This window comes from Lasioglossum baleicum, chromosome 17 (assembly GCF_051020765.1).
Source record: "Lasioglossum baleicum chromosome 17, iyLasBale1, whole genome shotgun sequence".
In the NCBI taxonomy this organism is placed as follows: Eukaryota; Metazoa; Arthropoda; class Insecta; order Hymenoptera; family Halictidae; genus Lasioglossum; species Lasioglossum baleicum.
Window position 1 is genome coordinate 7,330,916 of NC_134945.1, and position 14,289 is coordinate 7,345,204.

Below are 14,289 nucleotides of genomic sequence, written 5' to 3' on the forward strand. Positions count from 1 at the left end.
GAAAACGAGTTGTTTTTGTGTCAGACACGGAACCCCATATTGGCCCATATGGCGATTGGTCTACTCCTATACCTCGTCTGTGCCTGTCTGTGCCCGGACCCAAACGTCAGCGCACTCGTTTCTTTTCTGTCTTTATAAACAAGTTGTTAATTTCGTTCAGTGAAAAATCATACATCGATTAGAATTATGGCTCAAGCGAAACTTAACACGCAAGACACAGCTGACAGCATGCTCAAGGATAAAGAAAAGGAGTCTGACGAAAAGGAAGGTATCTATCGTCTACAGGGTGTCTTTGCCACCCCTAATAACTTTGTTGTTTATGCAGATACAAAAAACTGTTTCGGGAGAAAGTTATATTTCGGGGGTATGGAAGATTGTACGAGTCAAGCAAGTCTCAATCATGTTTCTCGAGATTTATCGAACAGTGGGTAATATCTGTTCAAAGTCGAACGATCGAACTTTTATTTTTGTTTACCATTTAAAAGACGCAGTCGAAACAAATACGAGAATGTACCAGACCATGAAATAACTTTCTGCTCAAGCAGTTTCTTGTGTCTACACAAACATCAAAGTTATTAGAGATGGCAGAGTTAGGTGTATATGTATGTATACCACCCTGTAAATATCATAATATAGTATTATATAGGTTTTGCACTCCAAATTCACCCTTTGGCAAGTGAATTTCACCCATTAAGAATATTTAAAATTAATTATGTATTTAGATTCAATTATATATTTATATAGAGACACGTGAACGGTGTCATTATTGTGAGGGAAACGTAAGACTCGATACTCGATACGCTTCAATAAATGCATATGTACTTTCATTTTTAAAATTTATTATAATCAGGAAATGGCTATAATGAATATACATATTTGCTCTAGCTTTCCAAAAAAGTTCAAATTGCATGGTGCAATATTAAAAAAGTTGTCATCTTTTTAAGAGTGTCCGAATATTAGTTCGAGTTACTATATATATGTAGATAATATTGTTGATACTTTTTTTCTTAGGTCCGACGATACCGGAATGTGCAGTCTGCCTTCAACCGTGCATATATCCAGCAAAATTACCTTGTAATCATGTTTATTGTTACCTGTGTGTCAAAGGTGTTGCAAACCAAAGCAAAAGATGTCCTATGTGTCGTCAAGAAATTCCTCCGGATTTCCTAGACAGACCGCAATTAGTAGAAGTAGAAGAAGCACATAAGGAATTAGATTGTTCCGAAGAAGAATATCAGTGGTTTTATCAAGGCAAAGATGGTAATGTACCGTTGCATTTATCAATTACCTTTTTATAAATCATGAAAGAAAGAGACTGCATGGGATCGGTAGATATAAAATGTTCGACAAATAATTAAGAAGTAAACCATAAATAAACTCATCAATGTTATAAATATGTTAAAGATAGAAAATAGAGAACTTTTTTATATGTTGAAAAGATGCGACAAAGCATAGATAAGTTTATAACATACCCCTTCATAGAGGTTGATGGAAATATAATTCGAGGACCGGCATGAGTTTGGAGACTATTTACGACCTTGGTAGAGCCCAATGTGAAATTGTAATATGCGACAATGTTTGTCTGGTTGTCTTTAAAAATCATTGTCAATATAGACTGTATCCACCGTATTGTAAGCGCTATACCAAGTGTGATAGGAAAGACATGATAGATATATTTTTTTATACCTTCTATATTTTTTTATAACTCTTAAAGCATAATTGGAATATAATATTTTTCTTTATATTTATCAATTATACGTGATATTATGTATTATAAATAATATAATTATTATTATAAAACAATGCATGATATCATACCTATATGGGACTTGACACAAATTTGATCTAGTCTTAATGTATTTTTGCAATAAACCATTGTTATTGCAAAATATTAGGTAGTTTTCTTTGTAACTTCCCGAATGATAACATCTTCATATCGTTATTTAAATATATATATATATGTACAATTTTTGAAAACTACTTGTAATTTGTATATGATTTTAAATTACATTGTTTCAGGTTGGTGGCAATACGATCAACGTACAAGCCATGAATTAGAAACTGCGTATAAACAAGGCAAACGGAATTGTGAATTATTAATAGCAGGGTTTCTTTATATCGCTGATTTTGGTTCGATGCTCCAGTTACGTAGAAACGACCCGTCTAGACGAAGAAAAATTAAGCGCGATTTATACAACGTTCCCAAAAAAGGAGTTGCAGGTTTAAGATTAAATAATCAGGATGAAGATATTATTAGAGAAATAAGAGGAGCAGAAAGACCCGCGAGCCCTGCAAGCGATAATATGGGTATATCTCCGAAATTTTCGTATTTACTAATTGTTAAGGCGGTCGAGAATTGCAAGGGTGCGGGATGCGCGTTCTCATTTCTCGATAATGCAAAGAAGGGGTTTTCAGTAGTCAAAAGCATTAGATAAAAGATCAATTTAGCCCGCAATCGTCCTCGAAAGTCCCATTTTTACGTTTAGGAGGCGTAATTTGGATTATTAACAGTCACAGCTTCATAAGAATAGATACATGCGCAGTTGTATGCTTCCGAATAATGCAAATAACGCCTCGAAAACGGAAAAACAGGACTTTTGATGGCGTTAGCGGCCTAGATCGATCTTTTGTCTAGCGTTTCTGACTACTGAAAAATCCCATTTTAGTATTACCGAGAAATGAGAACGCGCATCCCGAACCCTTGCAATTCTGGAAAAACAAGTCTACTCCCTTAATATTAACCATTTAAAGCTATCACTGCATATCCATAGGTACTGGAGACGGTACAAATACTCCCATACCACCAAGCAACACACCGCAAACACCAGCAGGTGGTACTGCTAGTGGCGATGCTACACCTTCGAACGATAGAATGGAACAGAGGTCAGATTCATTACATCAGGTATTAGAACAAATGCGATCCTTAGTTTTGAGAGATTATTTATCTTCAAGTACAGATAACGAATTAGAAGAAGCTGAAGAAAGTGAATCTCTTTCTACTCATCCTACATTGTAAGAGCTACGGACACCTAAAGATTCCTATTCATCAAATGCAAATCGATATGGAATGAATTGATTTCAACACAAAATTAAATGTCATCTCATTATATACAAAATATAGTATAATAAATTCATGTTTAGAGGTATAGAATATTCGTACATGTAATGTATTAGTATGTAAGTTCGTTCGTTATTCTGTGATGTTGATTAAAAACAACACAATGAAGTACAATGGAATGTTTCTTTTCTAGTTATCTTGAGCAATTAGTATATTATTAATTATTTCGTCAAAAGCATGTTAAAAGGAAAAGTGTCGATCCACTCATTCGTACCTTAACGACACTTTTAATTCCAATGTATATGATTTTGTAATTATAAATTTCATTGTAAAGCTTCGACTTGTACCTTAGTTTAGAGAGAATAATAAGGATTCTTTTCATTTATATGTAGATACGATAAAATAGATCTTTGATAGTCATAAATCATTGCTGATATGCTCAAAACTTATTAACATGCTGCCAATCTGAATATATTTGTTAGATTAACAACTTACAAGTTGAAATGCTCAGATAGCTGTTTATCTGTGCACGTGTGTTTACAGTGCAATAAAAAATTCGATCATTTCACGATCAACAGGTGATTTGAGTGTTACTTTTTCTTCATTCTTAGTGCAGTTAAACTAACAATTTAATCTATTACGTATTGAAATTCGATTGCTTATACATTACTAACTCATCTCATCTATTTAATATGAATAGTATTCTCAAAAATTAAGACTTAATTCACGGTAAAAATAGTCTATACCAATGTAATTAAATTCCTAATGCAAGTACAATGTTTTACTTAAGAATAAAAGATATGTAAAATATAGTTGCCAAAAAGAACTATTAAGCATTTAGTCTAAACTGTTCAAAAGTTACAGTAGATGAAGTAAAAATTTCATTCACAACGATAAGATTAGAATGTTACAGATCTTGTTAATTTTTAATGATTATGTATGTATTTAATGATTATGATCATCCAAGGTCTGAATCTTAGATGAGTTTAGTTTTCAATAGGACATCGTATATAATACAAAGTAATGTACAATAATTTTTTTTGACATTGTAATAATATATTGTAAGATTCATTAAGAATTAAATCAATATATGCTTTTGTAAACTATTGTTGTATTTTCTTTTCCTAACATATACATGTGCCTTACAAGTAAATAGCTGCGAACTTTGCTATCTGATCTTTAAGAGCTCTTAAAATATAATTTATAGCTTACATTAATTTTAGAAGTTCAACATATATATTTATTAAGTGTGAATTTGTGATTGGACCGAAAAAAATGTGTAGAAACAATTAACAATTTATCAATCAAAATTTTTATGATATATAATTTTTAATAACTTACAATTTTAATATTTTGCACTTCAGTACAATATATTATTTTTCTTTATTACGAATTAAACTTCTACATTACATTTTAGAAGGTAAAACAAAGCGTCAGCACAAGCGGACGCTCTAAAAACGACGATAACTTGTTTAATATTGTACTATACGGTTTGAACTTTTTTGGGAAGCTAGAACAATTAGTTTACTACAGGATGTGAAAAAACATTTTTCCAAAAATAGCAATTCATTGGAATTGTAGAAGAAATACTAGAAGTTGCGATTTATAAGAGCGTCCGTAATACCCATTTATAATTTACGGGCACAAATTGAATTTTCGCGCCATTGAAATATGTCAAAACTATGGTCAAAGAAACTTCCATGTGGGTGATAAAAAGCCGGTCAACCGCCACCCTGATAGCACAGTTTGGAACTGCCAGGGACAGTCCAGAGCGTGGAGTGAATTTGGAGGGCAGTACGGTTCCAGACGCCGCTTATTGGCTGCTCGGAGCAACGGTTGGAGTACATCTAGAAAGAGTGTGGAGTTCATGCCACCTGGGCTTCCAGAAATGCGCATAGATGTAACAAAGTCCGCCGTCCACCGCCGTCACAGCATCTAGAGGGCAGCTTCTTCCGTCCAAATGGAAGGCAGCTCGTGGAGTCTGCGTGGAGCGGCGGATGCCGTTATACAGGGCAGCACCGTCGGTGAGGTTATGTCAGTAATGTTGGTAATGTCGGTGAAATGAATTTCTACATATTGTACAAATATGTAGCAGTCTTCCTTTTTACCGACAATTCCAAATACCGATTCTGAATGAAAACGAAATAATAAACCCGATATAAAAAAATATTAAATTTTATTTATTTCTATTATATCTATATTATTTTTCCTAGACTGCGGATCTTTGTGCAAAATAAAAATTGTCTGCATTGATCGCAAGAGAGATGGAAACTATATGTACAAATTGAATGTTACGTTCTTCCCCCCTCGCCGTAATTTTCTTTACAGTTACATTAAGAGTAAACCTACACATAAATCAATAAACCAGTAATACATTAATTATCCCCTAATACGTACAGTTACGCGAATTAATATTCGGACGATCTAAAGAAGATGATAACTTTTTTAATATTGTACTATACGATTTGAATTTTTTGGGGGAGCTGGAACAATTAGTTTACTGCAGGATGTGAAAAGAAATTTTTTCAAAAAATGCATTTGGTCGGAATTGCAGAGAAAATACTAAAAGTTACATTTTACAACTTTTTCGCGCGGGCCTATATTGAAAATTTAAAAAGTACGTTTTGTAGGCCTGCGGAAATAATGTGCACTGTGAAAGTTTCATCGAAATCGGTTGATGCGGGAAAAAACGACAGGCCTTGAAAGATGTAAGAATTCTTCGATGTAGGCTGAAAATCTGCGATTTTTACCATCTTTAAACGTTTGTAGCTCATTGCAACGTCAACCGATTTTGACGAAATTTTCAAAATATGTTTAGTCGACACAGATCTACAAAGCGTATTTTTCAATTTTTCAATATGGGCCCACATAAAAAAGTTGTAAACTGCAACTCTTAGTATTTTTTCATACAATTCCGATCAATTGCAATTTTTGAAAAAATTTCTTTTCACATCCTGTAGTAAACTAATTGCTGTAGCTCCCCAAAAAAGTTCAAATCGTTTAGTACAATATTAAAAGAGTTCTCGTCTTTTTTAGAACGTCCGAATATTAATTCGAGTAATTGCAGTTCCAGTATAGCCTTTTTCCAGGATTGCAAGGGTGCGGGATTCGCCTCTTCTCATCTCTCGATAATAATACAAACACGGGGTTTCTCACTAGTTAAAAACGCTAGATAAAAGATCGATCTAGGACACTATCTGCCTCAAAAGTCCTATTTTCCGTTTACGAGGCGAAATTTGCATTAGTCGTCACCGTAATTTGCATTATTCGGAAGCATACAAGCTATTTTCATAGCTACATGCTGCCGAATAATGCCAATTACGCCTCGTAAACGAAAAAATAGAACTTTTGAGGCAGATAGTGTCCTAGATCGATCTTTTATCTAGCGTTTTTGACTAGTGAAAAGCCCCGTGTTTGTATTATTATCGAGAGATGAGAATAAGAGGCGAATCCCGCACCCTTGCAATCCTGAAAACGAGTCTACTTCCTTTTAATAAACTAAAGCAAGAATTTGAAACCAAGGAGTATGTTCGGTTGCAGGTAGCTACGGTATAAAGTTTAGTACTTTAACGGTATAAAAGGTCCAAATACATCTGGCTACATCGGCTGTGCTTCTTTCGGCTGGCTAAAAATCACTTTGTTGGGAGGTACATCTGGAAGGTCTTTAGCTGAATGTTTTATGACGGCCTCGCCTGTGAATTCGGACTCGCGCTTGTTCCTTCGCGCGGAGGGTTTTACGACGGAACATTAAGTGGCCTGTAGTTCCTTTTTCATTTGGAACAACCTAAGCATTGGAAAAACCGAAAGAATACCGGTATTATTTCGGTTTCGGTAGAAAATTGATTGTGCCGTTATTCGAAGACTTTGAATAAATCCACTATCCACAGTCCAAATTCTATCTTGAGATTAGTCTTTTTTTAATCGGAAGAACGCCACACGAAGCAGCTAGCGTCATTTACATGAAACAATTACGAAAAATAAACAAGGTCTGCAATTAACTTGTTAGTGGTTTCATGCCGATATGTCTGGCTGGCCGACGCGCGTCGGGTTACCTGGCCGTGTTTATTGCACCACTTGGCCACGGCGACCGAAGTCTTCGCCGCCCTGGCAGAAAATTATTCGAAGCTACACCGTTTCGATAGTTTCCAGATGGCTGGAAAACCCCAAGGTTTGGTTGCCACATCTGCGGTCTTGCCGAATCCCAGGGTCCGCTTCAAGCACTAGCTTAAAAGTTCCGTTCACCCCCAAATGGGACTCTCACCAACATGTTCAGTCGCGTTTTTAACACTTTTTAATGGGTTGTTAACATTTTTTTTTCTTATTAGGAATTTATTTTAGTTAGTGATCATATTCATCGATAAAAAAAGATGAGTATACGGTACTATTTATATTGAGTCCTACAAAATATTGCAATTAGAATTACGATTTCAATTATGTCTACTTGTTCTTTGAATACAGTAGAGACTCCCGTATCCGTACCCCCATTATCCGAATACATACCCTAATATAAGGACGTCCTATTGTCCGTATGTTCTGTTATCGCCGCGTCGCTCGCTGTGCCGGGATTCAAATGCGCGCCGCCTCCAGATTCCGACTTTTCGCCTCATGCTTCCGAAACTTCGGCAACGTGAAAATCGAAGGAACGCGTCGGCGTCGATCAGTCGAGCAGGTAGTTCACACAGACAGAGTAGAGGTACGCTTGTGTGTAGCGCGCAAGCAATTGAACAGGCACTCAGACGGGCTGAGTTTTCACGTTACCGAAGTTTCGAAAGCATGAGGCGAAAAGTCAGAATCTGGAGACGGCGCACAGTGTGACCTTTCGTCCAAATCGGAGACAAAATCGAAGAACTTTTGATAGAAATAAGGTAGAGCGATGAAATTTTTTAAAAATTAAAGCTGAAACATTACAGAATATGGGAAAAATAGGGAGATTATGGTAAGAACGTTTTTTAACGTTGAGAAAATTCGTTAAACTTGCACAATTTCGAGAAAATTGTGGTTTTTCCAATACCACGCGCGGAAAATTTTTTTAAAATTTTTGCTATATATCATTTCCCGTAGATTTTTTCACGCCGATTTCAAATCTGGTCTCAAAATTTGTCTACGACCTCAGGATATTGCAAAATCGATTTCTTTAAATTCTACATGTTTAACGAATTTTCTCGGTTAAAAAACGTTCGTACCATAACTTCCCTATTTTTCCCATATTCTGCAAAGTTTCAGCTTTCATTTTAAAAAAATTTCATCGCTCTACCTCATTTCTATCGAAAGTTCTTTGATTTTGAATCGAGTCTGGGCCAAATTTTCCACTGTGCGCCGACGCGACGAAATCTCTCCGTATTTAATCATTGTTTAAACATGTTTAATCAATCATAATGTATTAATATTGGATATCACTGTATTCGGGAAAGTCTACAGAATCTTTTGCCAGAAAGAACAATTCAATATCTTTTATAATAACATCACAATATTTGTTTGAAGTTGAAAAATATGTTTTTTTTTCAAAGCCTTGTTCCTGAAAAACTGTGCGTATAGGAAAAAAATTGAAAACAGATTCGGAATCAGCGCGAAAAACTCTATAAGAAGGACCCTACAGTAATTGGGGAACATAAAAAAAGTTGAAATTTGTTGGACAGTGTAATTCTACTCCATTCAATAAAAATAGATCAGTTAATGAAGCCTCGTTTCATTTAATTCATACATGTTAAGAAAGACACGCTAAAAATATGTGTATAAAGAAATGGAATTTCTAATGTTTCATAAACAGAAATTTTGTACGCAGTTCGCACGGTCTGGGATAGATACGGGCCTGAGCTGCCTCGAGGATAAAGGCCGTTACGGAGAACGAGACGTGCGGCCGGTGAAAGGAGGCGGCCTGAAAAGTCTCATCCGTGCCGACCACTGAGTTGACAATTTCAGAATTTCCAAGAACAGCAAGAAAAGAAATTCGAACCGTTTCACGATATCTAAATTGCTTTCGCTGCTTTATACCAGGGTACGCGACGAAGTAATAAAACGTCGATAAAACTGGGCAATTACTTTGACCGTCGCGAGGGCCAATAAGTCCTGGGTAGTTACCAAAACAACTCTGGATTTTCTGCACGAAATTACCTGAACCTTTTCCCAGAATGTTCATTTGACAAGCAAATTTTCACATAATCATCCATTTCATTTCCAAAGTACAGTACCAGGACCTCGACGAACCGGCTTGATCGAGAGACAAACAGCCCGGACAAATTAAGGCCCGATGGATAATTGAGACCCGAGGGAAACCACGTCTTACCCTGCCATAGTCCGGCCACTCTAGGCGACCGTGATTATCCTTACGGGCACCGTCGCGTCGGTTCTTCCACGCCATAATTAATCCTCCGGCAACCCTCCCTCTCTTCCCAGTTTTCCCCGAAATTCTATACTCTATACAATTGTACTTGCAGCTTGCAGCTATTCCTTCTGACGCGATAACGGTAACGTTAGCGTATCTGCTTTATAATATTTGTCATTGTTGTAATATCCTGCAATTTCTACCATCTTTAACCCTTAGCACTCCAGTGGTGACTCGAAATCACCACTAAAAATTGCTGTCCCATTATGCAAAATATTGTTTACATTGTTAAACATGTTGGTAGCTAATCAATTACTAAACCTTTAATTATTGTATGAGGTATTACAATCAATTTCATATCCATCAAATGAAAAGAATCGTATAGAACGAAATTATTCTACCTAGAACGAGATGTTTCATTTTCGAGTTAAAACAGCTCCGAAATTAAAACAGCTGCAAATGGTTAATTATTATAACTATCTTTTAAATTTTCAATATAGGCCCCACATAAAGAAGTTGTGAAATGCAATATTTAGTACCTATTTTCTCTACAATTCCGGCCAACTGCAATTTCTGGAAAAATATCTTTAGGGTGACGGGTAATTCAGTGTCTATGATGTTTCGCGTGGTTAACAGACAACGATATAGATATTTATTAAAACAATAACACGTAACAATAACAAAACAAAACAAGATGTAGTAATAATAACAATAACGAGAAAACTAGATTATAAACGTTAATGACTATCGAGTACTAACAAAGTACAGAGATATAAATTAACGTAGCGCGGGCAACTCTAGAGCGATGCGTTCTCAACGAGTGCCACAAGCTTTTTTTCCACTGGTAAAAATCCTTTTTGGTGGGAGGATTAGCAACGTGAGAAAGGCCGTTAAAATAAGGGGAGGAATTCTCCGTTCCTCAAGAGTAAGGAGAAAGTTTCCTTCCCCAAAACAATTCAAAGTCGTCGCTGCCAAGGACATTGCAACGGTTGAGTCAGGGTTCTGGTAATCGTCACTTTTACGACCGAACCCTCAACGCAACCGTCCACAGCGCGCACTTGAGAAGGATGAAATTTCCGCGTCCGGAAAGTCCCTCTTTCCAACGCGCCATGTCCACTACATATCTTTTCACATCGTGCAGTAAACTAATTTCTCCAACTTCTCACGAAAAGTCCAAATCCATATAGTCCAACATTAAAAAAGTTACAGTTACTCGAATTAATACAACCCCTGGCAGAAAGTTTCCGATCCGGAGGCATTGATACGGATTTTACAGAAAACTATTACTTTATGGAGTTGAAACTGATGGGAAATTAAAAGGGGCTTATTAAAGAATGAAGAACAACAAATTAACATAAGCTTCCATTTATTATAACAAAGAAACGAGAAAATAAACAAAATGTTACACGGGAAAAAGTTAATAGACCCATTAATAGATCTGCTGGAAGAAAGTTTCCCATTTGATTTACAGTCTCCGCGACACCAAATTTCTTCAACAATTACTGTTGGATGATTCTTATAGAGTTTTTTGCGCTGATTCCGAATCTGCCCTTAATTTTTCTCCTAGATACAAATTTCGGATCACGAATAATAGATACAAAATTTGTAATTAGTTACTCGAAGATATAGATACACAGGGGACCACCTGTAGCGGTATTTTCGAATACCTCGAAACCATTCTGCACTTCGCAATCATAACTTAAATTGTGTTTCTTTTTTTCAATTACAGAAAGTGGACAGCGAAAGTCGACAGCGCGAACTGCATCAATTCTTTAAGTTGAAAATAAATGTAGACAATTAAAAAATGTTTTTGGTTAAACTTTTCATTAAAACTCGAAGCAATAAGTATTTACCGAACAAAACGATTATAGATGCGGGATTCGATTCGGGGCCAGAAGATTCCCAGCCGTATATATGTACTTGTTTTGTTAACGGCTACCCAACCTCTAAAAAATTATAAAAAAATTAAGAACGGTTGCTTCAATAATATCCAAGTACTGAATTCTTATAAAACTGGAGTCTCTAACCCTTCAATACAAAACATGCATTTTCTTGGAATTTTTGGAGGTTTTCAATTTTTTAAAACATGTTTCCGTAATCCGAAAAATCTGAAAAAATACACATTAATAATCAGGATGAGACACAACTAACGTAACAATATAAATGTGGTCAACTGAAGACTTTGATGTATGTATATACATAAAATCGGCAATTTTATGTTTTCCGATTTGTTTAAAAATCGATTTTGCAACCAAAAATTTTGAAAAAAATCTCAGTAGTGTATGCTATTCGGTAGAATATTCATGAATTTTTTCATAATTTTCTGTTGAACATGACGTGACTAAAAACAAATTTGGTTGGATACTTCTGACCATCTTTTCCGGCTATACCTTAAGAATCAACGAAAACATTATTTAAAAAATACAAAATATATTTCTTTTTACATCGTTAAAACCGATTTTTAAAAAAAAATTAGGCCTAATTTCTCTTCGATATCTCTTTTAGATCAAAAGTTATAGCAAAATGTGCGTCGCGCCGCGTGCTGTGCCCGAGATTCAAATGCGCGCCGTCTCCAGATTCCGACTTTTCACCTCATGCTTCCGAAACTTCGGCAACGTGAAAATCGAAGGAACGCGTCGCCGACGCGTTCGGTCGAGCAGGTAGTCACACGGACATGGTAGAGGTACGTTTGTTGTGTAGCGCGCGTGCAATCGAACATGCACCAACACGGTCAAGCGCGGTCGACACCGCTCACGGATACGACGATACGTCAGGGAAGGAGAAACTGCCGTTCAGTTTTCAGCAGTTTTCAGTTATTCTCTCAACTCTCAACAGTTCGCAAGTTCTCGTTCGCTTAGCTCGGTCGTAATATCTGTGGTTGTCAGGAGGACGCCGCCGCATGTCACATTGTACTTTCACTTTCGAGATATTGTCGTTTAAAGTTTTGATCACTAATGCTTTGACAAGGACATTGGTTAAATTGTATTATTTTTTCGAGCCTTTTGAATTGATTTTCGTGACGTTTTTTCTGGTAAATACCTAATCCTACACTATAAAGTTCAATAAATGCATAAACTGAAATTTTTTGAAATTGTGACATGCAGCGTTTTTCTTGACACAATCACAGATATATTTACATAGCTTCGCTCTGTGGTTACACGTTACATTCGCAGGTGCGGTCTGCGTTGCGGCATTTGACTATTTGACTATTTATTAGATTGACTTGCTTGGATTATGTGATTACGTGGATTACTTGGATTACGTGCACTACGTGGAAGGAAGGAAGAACGGAAGGTATTTGTACATATTTATATTGGTTAATCGGTTTCATTTTGCTCAAATGTCTCCCAGAATCTTCGCGTGAAAAAGCGTGAGAACGCTTGTCGGCACACCACGCGACAGTGCCATTTGCCATCACGTATGAGGTGCTACGGGGCGAGTATGTTCACTTCAATGTAGAGTCCAAAATAGTAAATTGTTTGTTTCTTTATCACTTTATCACTCTCTTTTCATTATCATTATTATCATTTATCACTTTAAACAAATCCAACACAATTCAGCTTTGGCCCATTCAGATTAGAATTAGCTTAGCAATATTCTAAATCGGCAAAATGATGGCTTAAACCAATTCAGTAAGGCAAGTATTAGGTTGACCCAAAAGTTTCTTCCGCATTGTGTTCCTTTAATGTAGCTAAATAAATACAAACAATACGATAATGTTTATGTTAATATTTTAGTACTTCTTAATATGAATTTGCATTATGTGCATGCATCGAAAAACAACTTTTGGGACAACCTAATATTTATTTAGCAATATTAAAGAAAGGCATTGCGGAAGGAACTTTTGGGACAACCTAATATTTAATCTTCTTCACTTGCTTCTCATCATCGAATTTTTTTATTTCTGGTAGTACATTCTTTTGTTTGTAGTTCAACTTTAATCGATTTTTTATAAATATCATTGCAATGTTTGAATCAGTTAGGTATATTAGTTGATGAAAAACGTCAGAAGACCTTTTGTAATTGTAGCACCAGAAATTAGAAAATTCGTTGAGATGAGCAATAAGCGAAGAAGATTAAATACTCACCTTTACTCACTGTGTAATTAAAAATCTAATTTACAGAACGGAGGATAAATATAATGTGCTATCCAGGGAAGGAGGAGAAGGAAGCTGTGGCAACCGGGGAAGAGGAAGACCTCTAATTTTTCACGTGGTACGTATATCTAATTATGCCATTCAACACACATGCATATATTGTACATTACTGATTTTCTTTGTATTTTTTAGGTATCCCACCTATGCCAGAACGTGCTACGGGCCACAAGTTTTGGGAAGCAGAGGCAACAACGTGTAATAATCACAATATACAGGGTGTTCCGTTTAAATACGAACACCTAAATATCTCTTCAGGTTATTGTGATGCAAAAAATATTTGTTACGTAATGTGCATGGTGTCAATGGACCAAATATCTGGCACACCGTGCACATTACGGAACAAATATTTTTTGCATCACAATAACCTGAAGAGATATTTAGGTGTTCGTCCAATAATAAAGCATAGTAATAATAAAAAATTATAATATTTATTATATATATATTCCTTGTGTCATTGTCCATGTGTCTTTACCAACTCCCTGCGGTGTATTAAAAAATAAGAAAAAGTAAATTTTCTTGTCCCTTGTACGACACTTTGTCTTTTTTTGCATGTTGACATTTTAATCTTAGCTTCCATCTCTTGCAATCGATGCAGAGAATTTTTATTTTGCACAGATTTTTTTTTCGTTTTCTCTCCTTGCATGTGACTGAATATTCATTCAAAAATCAGTATTGTCGGTAAAAAGGGAAACTGCTACATATTTGTACCATAGAAATCTACTTTATCGACATCTGCCACATTAGTGCGATCT

The 14,289-nt window shown here is 35.9% G+C and overlaps 1 protein-coding gene across 2 annotated transcripts; it reads left to right on the forward strand.

The window, feature by feature from the left end:
• The first annotated feature begins 32 nt into the window (after positions 1-32).
• Positions 33-4,104, forward strand: Rnf146 (Ring finger protein 146). 2 transcript variants are annotated; one of them, XM_076441876.1, is made up of 5 exons: positions 33-268; positions 1,012-1,260; positions 2,020-2,307; positions 2,772-2,883; positions 2,958-4,104. In XM_076441876.1, exons 1-5 carry the CDS (start codon positions 187-189, stop codon positions 2,959-2,961), a joined length of 735 nt encoding a protein of 244 aa, XP_076297991.1. In that variant the 5' UTR covers positions 33-186; the 3' UTR covers positions 2,962-4,104. The 2 variants fall into 2 exon arrangements, with proteins under 2 accessions (XP_076297991.1, XP_076297990.1); XM_076441875.1 differs by having other exon boundaries at positions 2,772-4,104.
• The last annotated feature ends 10,185 nt before the right edge of the window (positions 4,105-14,289 follow it).

Bases quoted from the DNA above. Each gene is read 5' to 3' on its own strand.
- Rnf146 (XM_076441875.1), top strand. From the start codon at position 187: ATGGCTCAAGCGAAACTTAACACGCAAGACACAGCTGACAGCATGCTC. The intron at 269-1,011 runs GTATCTATCGTC...TTTTTTTCTTAG, and splicing joins GGAGTCTGACGAAAAGGAAG to GTCCGACGATACCGGAATGT. The intron at 1,261-2,019 runs GTAATGTACCGT...ACATTGTTTCAG, and splicing joins GTTTTATCAAGGCAAAGATG to GTTGGTGGCAATACGATCAA.